This window comes from Mustela erminea, chromosome 18, assembly GCF_009829155.1.
Source record: "Mustela erminea isolate mMusErm1 chromosome 18, mMusErm1.Pri, whole genome shotgun sequence".
NCBI classification, from domain to species: domain Eukaryota; kingdom Metazoa; phylum Chordata; class Mammalia; order Carnivora; family Mustelidae; genus Mustela; species Mustela erminea.
The window spans coordinates 32,396,518-32,404,302 of NC_045631.1; the positions used below are offsets into that span (position 1 = coordinate 32,396,518).

The 7,785-nt window shown below is 39.6% G+C and overlaps 1 protein-coding gene across 1 annotated transcript; it reads right to left on the reverse strand.

Annotated features, from left to right (window-relative positions):
• Nucleotides 1–5,943: 5,943 nt before the first annotated feature.
• Nucleotides 5,944–7,387, reverse strand: LOC116577834 (elongation factor 1-alpha 1-like). The gene has a single exon (XM_032321573.1). It carries the CDS (start codon nucleotides 7,358–7,360, stop codon nucleotides 5,972–5,974), a length of 1,389 nt encoding a protein of 462 aa, XP_032177464.1. The 5' UTR covers nucleotides 7,361–7,387; the 3' UTR covers nucleotides 5,944–5,971.
• Between the last annotated feature and the right edge of the window lie 398 nt (nucleotides 7,388–7,785).

Here is a 7,785-nt window from a genome sequence, read left to right on the forward strand (position 1 = left end):
GACCATCAGTTTGTGCTCTATAGTTGAGAGTCTTCTCTTGGTTTGTCTCTCTTTTTTTCCTTTTTGCTCATTTTGTTTGTTTGTTTGTTTCTTAACTTTCACATATGAGTAAAATCACATGGTATTTGTCTTTCTCTAATTGAAGTATTTTGCTTAGCACTATATTCTCTAGCTCCATCGATGTCATGGCAAATGCCAAGATTTCATTTCTCTTAATGGCTGAATAATATTCCATTATATAAATATATATCACATCTTCTTTATCCTTTCATCTACCAATGGACACTTGAGCTGCTTCCTTAATTTGGCTATTGTAAATAATGCTGCAATAAAAATAGGGATGCAGGGCACCTGGGTGGCTCAGTGGGTTAAGCCGCTGCCTTCGGCTCAGGTCATGATCTCAAGGTCCTGGGATCAAGTCTCGCATCAGGCTCTCTGCTCAGCAGGGAGCCTGCTTCCTCCTCTCTCTCTCTCTGCCTGCCTGTCTGCCTACTTGTGATCGCTCTCTGTCAAATAAATAAATAAAATCTTAAAAAAAAATAGGGATGCATATATCCTTTTGCAATAGTGTTTTTTTTTTTTTTTTTAAATCCTTTGGGTAAATACCCAGTAGTACAATTACTGGATCATAGAGTAGTTCTATCTTAAATTTTTTGAGGAACCTCCATACTGTTTTCCACAGTGGCTGCACCAGTTTGCATTCCAACCAACAGTGTATGAGGGTTCTTTTTTCTCCACATCTTTACGAACACTCATTGTTTCTTGTGTTCTTGATTTTAGCCATCTAACAGGTGTGAGTTGATAGCTCATTGAGGTTTTGATTTGCATTTCCCTGATGATTAATGATGTTGAGTATCTTTTCATGTATCTGTTGGCCATCTGTATGTCTTCTTCAGAGAAATGTCTGTTTATGTCTCCCATTTATAAATTTGATTAAATGCTTCTTGGGTGTTGAGTTCCATAAGTTCTATCTCTATTTTGGATACTAACCCTTTATCAGATATGTAATTTGCAGGTATCTTCTCCCCTTTAGTAGGTTTGTTTTAGTTTTGTTGTTTCTTTCACTGTGCAGAAGGTTTTTATTTTAATGTGGTCCCAATAGTTTATTTTTGCTTCTTTTTCTTTTACTTCAAGAGACATACCTGGGAAAATGTTGCAATGTCAAAGACATTACTGCCCATGCTCTCTTCTAGGATTTTTGTGGTTTCAGGCCTCACACTTGGGTCTTCACTTCATTTTGAGTTTATTTTTGTATATCATGGAAAGAAGTGTTCCAGTTTCATTCTTTTGCGTGTTGCTATCCAGTTTAGTCAACACCATTTGTTGAAGAGATTCTATATTCTGTCCTGTCAAAGATTAATTCACCACATAATTATGGGTTATTTCGGGGCTTTCTATTCTGTACCATTGGTCTTTGTGTTTATTTTTATGCCAGTATCATTCTGCTTTAATTATTACCACTTTATAGTATAATTTGAAGTCTAGAGTTGTTAGACCTGCAGTTTTTTTGGTACAGCTCTTTATTTATTTAAATTTTAATTTAATTTAATTTTTATTTTATTATGTTATGCTAGTCACTATATAGTAGATAATTAGTTTTGATGTAGTGTTCCATGATTCATTGTTTGCATATAACACCCAGTGCTCCATGCAATACATACTCTCCTTTTTTTTTTTTTTTTTTAAAAGATTTTATTTATTTATTTGACAGAGAGAGACACAGCAAGAGAGGGAACACAAGCAGGGCGAGTGGGAGAGGGAGAAGCAGGCTTTCCACCAAGCAGGGAGCCTGATATGGGGCTTGATCCTAGGACCCTGGGATCATGACCTGAGCCAAAGGCAGGTGCTTAACGACTGAGCCACCCAGGCACTCCAATATGTGTCTTCCTTAATAACCATCATGGGGTTAACCCCTCCCCCCCTCCCCTCTGAAACCCTCAGTTTGTTTCCTGGGGTCCATAGTCTCTCATGGTTCATCTCCCTCTCTGATTTTCATTTTTCTCTTCCTTCTCTTAAGTCCTCCATGCTATTCCTTAGGTACCACATATAAGTGAAACCATATGATGATTGTCTTTCTCTGCTTGACTTATTTCACTCAGCATAATCTCCTCCAGTTCCATCCATGCTGATGCAAAAGTTGGGTATTCATCCTTTCTGGTGCTGAGTAACATTCCATTGTATATATGAACCACATCTTCTTTATCCATTCATCTGTTGAAGGGCATCTCAGCTCCTTCCATAGTCTGGCTATTGTGGATATTAATGCTAGGAACACTGGGGTGCATGTGGCTCTTCTTTTCACTATATCTGTACCTTTGGAGTACAGTAGTGCAATTCCTGGGTTATAAGGCAGCTCTATTAACTTTTTGAGGAACCTCCACACTGTTTTCCAAGTGGCTGTACCAACTTGCATCCCCACCAATGGTGTAAGAAGGTTCCCCTTTCTCCACATTCTCTCTAGCATTTGTTGTTTCTTGCCTTGTCAATTTTTGCCATTCTAACTGGTGTAAGGTGGTATCTCAATATGGTTTTGATTTGAATTTCCCTGATGGCTAATGATATTAAACATTTTTTCATATGTCTGTTAGACATTAGTGTGTCTTCTTGGAGAAGTGTGACAGTCTCTTCAATAAATGGTGCTGGGAAAATTGGACAGCTATATATAGAAGAATGAAACTTGACCACTCTCTCACACCATACACAAAGATAAACTCTAAAAGGATGAAAGACCTCAAGTGAGACAGGAATCCATCAAAATCCTAGAGGAGAACATAGGCAGTAACCTTTTTGACATTGGCCACAGCAACTTCTTTCAAGACATATCTCCAAAGGCAAGGGAAACAAAAGCGAAATGAACTTTTGGGACTTCATTAAGATAAAGAGCTTCTGCACAGCAAGGGTAACAGTCAACAGCACAAAGAGGCAAGCCACGGAATTTGCAAATGACACTTCAGATAAAGCGCTGCTATCCAAGATCTATAAAGAACTTCTCAAATTCAACACCCAAAAAACAAATAATCAAGTCCAGTTTTGTTTTTATTTTTCAAGATTGCTTTGGCTATTTGAGGTCTTTTGTGGTTCCCTAACAAATAAAGGATTGTTTGTTCTAGTTTAAAATGATGGTGATATTTGATAAGGATTGCATTATATCTATAGATTGGTTTGGGTAATACAGACACTTTTTAAAAATTTATTTATTTTCAGCATAACAGTATTCATTGTTTTTGTACCACACCCAGAGCTCCATGCAATCCGTGCCCTCTATAACACCCACCACCTGGTACCCCGACCTCCCACCCCCTGCCCCTTCAAAACCCCCAGACCTTTTATCAGAGTCCATAGTCTCTCATGGTTCACGTCCCCTTCCAATTTCCCCCAGCTCCCTAATAATACTTCTTCTTCCAATCCAATTCTTTGCCTTGACTTGAACTTTTTTCATCAGTGTTTTATAGTTTTCATAGTATCACAGTAGAGGTCTTTCACCTACTTGGTTAAGCTTATTCTTAGGTATTTAATTGCTTTTGGTGCAATTGTAAATGGGATTGGGACTGCTTTCGTAATTTTACTTCATGCTGCTACATTATTTGTGTATAGAAATGTGAAGATTTATGGGGCACCTGGGGGACTCTGTCATTAGGCATCTGCCTTCAGCTCAGGTCATGATCCTGGGGTCCTGGGATCGAGCCCCACATTGGGCTCCCTGCTCATCGAGAGGCCTGCTTCTCCCTCTCCCACTCCTCCTGCTTGTGCTCCCTCTCTGGCTGTCTCTGTGTGTCACATAAATGAATAAAATCTTAAAAAAAAAAAAAAAGAAATGTGACAGATTTCTGTACATTGATTTTGTACCCTGTAACCTTACTGAATTCATTTATCATTTCTAGTAGCTTTTAGGTAGAGTCTTCCAGGTTTTCTATACGATAAATAGTGAGAGTTTTACTTCTTTCTTGCCTATTTAGATGCCTTTTATTCTTTTTCTTGTCTGACTGCCATGGCTAGAACTTCTATGTTGAATAAAAGTGGTGTGAGGGGACATCCCTGTCTTGTTGTTGATCTTAGGAGGATCGCTCTCAGTTACTCCCCATTGAGTATGGTGTTGGCTGTGCATTTTTCATATATAGCCTTTCGTGTATTGAGGCTTGTTCTCTCTAAACCTACTTTCTTGAGGTTTTTTTTTTTTTTTTTTTGATGATGAATGGATGTTGTTCTTTGTCAAATGCTTTTTCTGCATCTATTGAAATGAGCATATGGTTTTTATGCTTTCTCTTATTGATGTGATATATCACTTTGATTGTTTGGTAAATATCGGACCACCCTTACAACCCAGGAAAGTGATCATGGTGTATGATTTTTTTAATGTATTGTTGGATTCAGTTTGCTTATATTTTGTTGAGGGTCTTTGCATCAATATTCATGAGAGATATTGGCCTGTAGTTCTCTATTTTAATGGCATCTTTATCTGGTTTTGGTATTAGAGTAATGTTGGTTTCATAGAATAAATCTGGAAGTTTTCCTTCCTCTTCTGTTTCTTGTAATAGTTTGAGAATAGGTATTGACTCTTCTTTAAATGTTGGTTAGAATCATCTGTGAAGACATCTGGTCCTGGACTTTTGTTTGCTGGGAGTTTTTTTTTTTTTTAAGATTTTATTTATTTATTTGACAGAGATTACAAGTAGACAGAGAGGCAGGCAGAGAGAGGAAGGGAAGCAGGCTTCCCGGTGAGCAGAGAGCCCGATGTGGGGCTCAATCCCAGGACCCTCGGATCATGACCTGAGCTGAAGGCAAAGGCTTTAACCCACTGAGCCACCCAGGCACCCCTGTTGGGAGTTTTTTGATTACTGATTCAATTTCATTGCTGGCAGTTTGTTCAAATTTTCTATTTCTTTCCGATTCAATTTTGGGAAGGTTATGTGTTTCTTAAAATTTATCCGGTTCTCCTAGGTTGTCCAATTTGTTGGCATGTAGATTTTCATAATATTCTGTTACAATTGTTTGTATTTCTGTGGCGTCATTTGTATTTCTCCTCTTTCATTTCTGATTTTGCTTATTTAAATCCTCTCCTTTTTTGGTGAGTCTGGCTAGAGGCTTATTAGTTTTGTTAATCTTTTGAAAGAAGCTTCTGGTTTTGTGGATCTATTGCTTTTTTATTTCTTATTTAAAAAAAATTTTTAAAGTTTTTATTTAAAATCTAATTAGTTGGGGCACCTGGGTGGCTGAGTCAATTAAGCATCTGCCTTCGGCTTGAGTCATGATCCCCGAATCCTGGGATCAAGCCCCACATCAGGCTCCCTGCTCAGCGGGGACCCTCTTCTCCCCTCTTCCACTCGCCCTGCTTGTGCTCTCTCTGTCTCCCTGTCAAATCAATACATAAACTCTTAAAAAAAAAAATTCTAGTTAGTTAACATACCCTGTAGTACTAGTTTCAGGTGTACCATTTAGTGATTCAGCTTACTCATCACAAGTGTACTCCCAATCCCTATCACCTATTTAACCCACCCTCCCTCCCACCTCACGTCTGATAACCCCGTTTGTTCTCTCTACTTGAGACTCTATGTCTCGGTTTGCCCCTTTCTCTTTTTTTCCTTGGCTCATTTGTTTTGTTTCTTGACTTTCACCTAGGAGTGATATCACATGGTATTTTTTCTTTCTTTGACTCTTTTTTTTTTTTTTTCCTCATGAAACTTTTGTTTTAATGGGTCTCAAAATTAATTCTGTGACAGATTTTTGGTCAAGTTGTTTCCATTAAAAAGTACTGATTTTAAAAAACTAATAACTTAAAACTGCCACACACACACACACACACAAACAAATGGTCCACCAAACATTCTCCTTTCCTTCTGAAGGTTTTATGATGCATTGTGATCATTAACCAGTCTTTTTCTACTAAACTTAAATGGCCAATTGACACAAACAGTTCTGAGACCGTTCTTCCACCACCGATTAAGACTGGGGTGGCAGGTATTGGGGATAATATTCATTTAGCCTTCTGAGCTTTCTGGGCAGACTTGGTGACCTTGCCAGCTCCAGCTGCCTTCTTGTCCACTGCTTTGATGACACCCACAGCAACCGTCTGTCTCATGTCACGAACAGCAAAACGGCCCAGAGGAGGATAGTCAGAGAAGCTCTCAACACACATAGGCTTGCCAGGAACCATATCAACAATGGCAGCGTCACCAGATTTCAAGAACTTGGGACCATCTTCCAGCTTTTTTCCAGAACAACGATCTATCTTTTCCTTCAGCTCAGCAAACTTGCAAGCAATGTGAGCTGTGTGACAATCCAGCACAGGTGCATATCCAGCACTAATTTGGCCTGGATGGTTCAGGATAATCATCTGAGCTGTGAAGCCAGCTGCTTCCATTGGTGGGTCATTTTTGCTGTCCCCAGCCACATTGCCACGACGAACATCTTTGACAGATACGTTCTTGACATTGAAGCCCACATTGTCCCCAGGAAGAGCCTCACTCAAAGCTTCATGGTGCATTTCAACAGACTTGACTTCAGTTGTAACATTGACTGGAGCAAAAGTGACCACCATGCCAGGCTTAAGAACACCAGTCTCCACTCGGCCCACAGGGACAGTACCAATGCCATCAATTTTGTAGACGTCCTGGAGAGGCAGACGCAAGGGCTTGTCAGTTGGACGAGTTGGTGGCAGAATGCAACCCGGAGCTTTAAGCAGTGTGGTTCCACTGGCATTCCCATCTTTACGGGTGACTTTCCATCCCTTGAACCAAGGCATATTAGCACTTGGCTCCAGCATGTTGTCACCATTCCAACCAGAAATTGGCACAAATGCTACTGTGTTGGGGTTGTAGCCAATTTTCTTAATGTAGGTGCTGACTTCCTTAACGATTTCCTCGTATCTCTTCTGGCTGTAGGGTGGCTCAGTGGAATCCATTTCGTTAACACCAACAATTAGTTGTTTTACACCCAGTGTGTAAGCCAGAAGGGCATGCTCACAGGTCTGCCCATTCTTGGAGATACCTGCTTCAAATTCACCAACACCAGCAGCAACAATCAGGACAACACAGTCAGCCTGGGATGTGCCTGTAATCATGTTTTTGATAAAGTCTCTGTGTCCTGGAGCATCAGTGATGGTCACATAATACTTGCTGGTCTCGAATTTCCAGAGGGAGATTTCAATGGTGATACCCCATTCACATTCAGCTTTCAGTTTATCCAAGACCCAGGCATACTTGAAGGAGCCTTTTCCCATCTCAGCAGCCTCCTTCTCGAATTTTTCGATAGTTCTTTTGTCGATCCCACCACATTTGTAGATCAGATGACCAGTAGTGGTAGACTTGCTCGAATCTACGTGTCTGATGACAACAATGTTGATATGAGTCTTTTCCTTCCCCATTCTGGTTTAGGTTGAGTGGTGGTTTTCACGACACAAAAAAAAGCCTTTCTTTGACTCTTTAGCTCCATTCATGTCCTTGCAAATGTCAAGCTTTCATTTATTTTTTTTTTTTTAACATTTCTTTTATTTCTTCCCTAATTTTTCTTTCCTTTTGCTGGTTTGGGGTTTGTTTGCTCTTCTTTTTCTAGCTCCTTTTGCTATATGGTTAGATTGTTTACCTGAGATTTTTCTCGCTTCTTGAGGTAGGACTGTATTGCTACAACTATCCCTCTTAGGGACCACTTTTGCTGAATCCCAAAGATTTTGGACCCTTGTGTTTTCATTTTCATCTGTCTCCATGTACTTTTTAAAATTTCTTCTTTAATTTCTTGGTTGACCCATTCTTTGTTTAGTAGCATATTATTTAACCTCCAAGTATTTGTGCT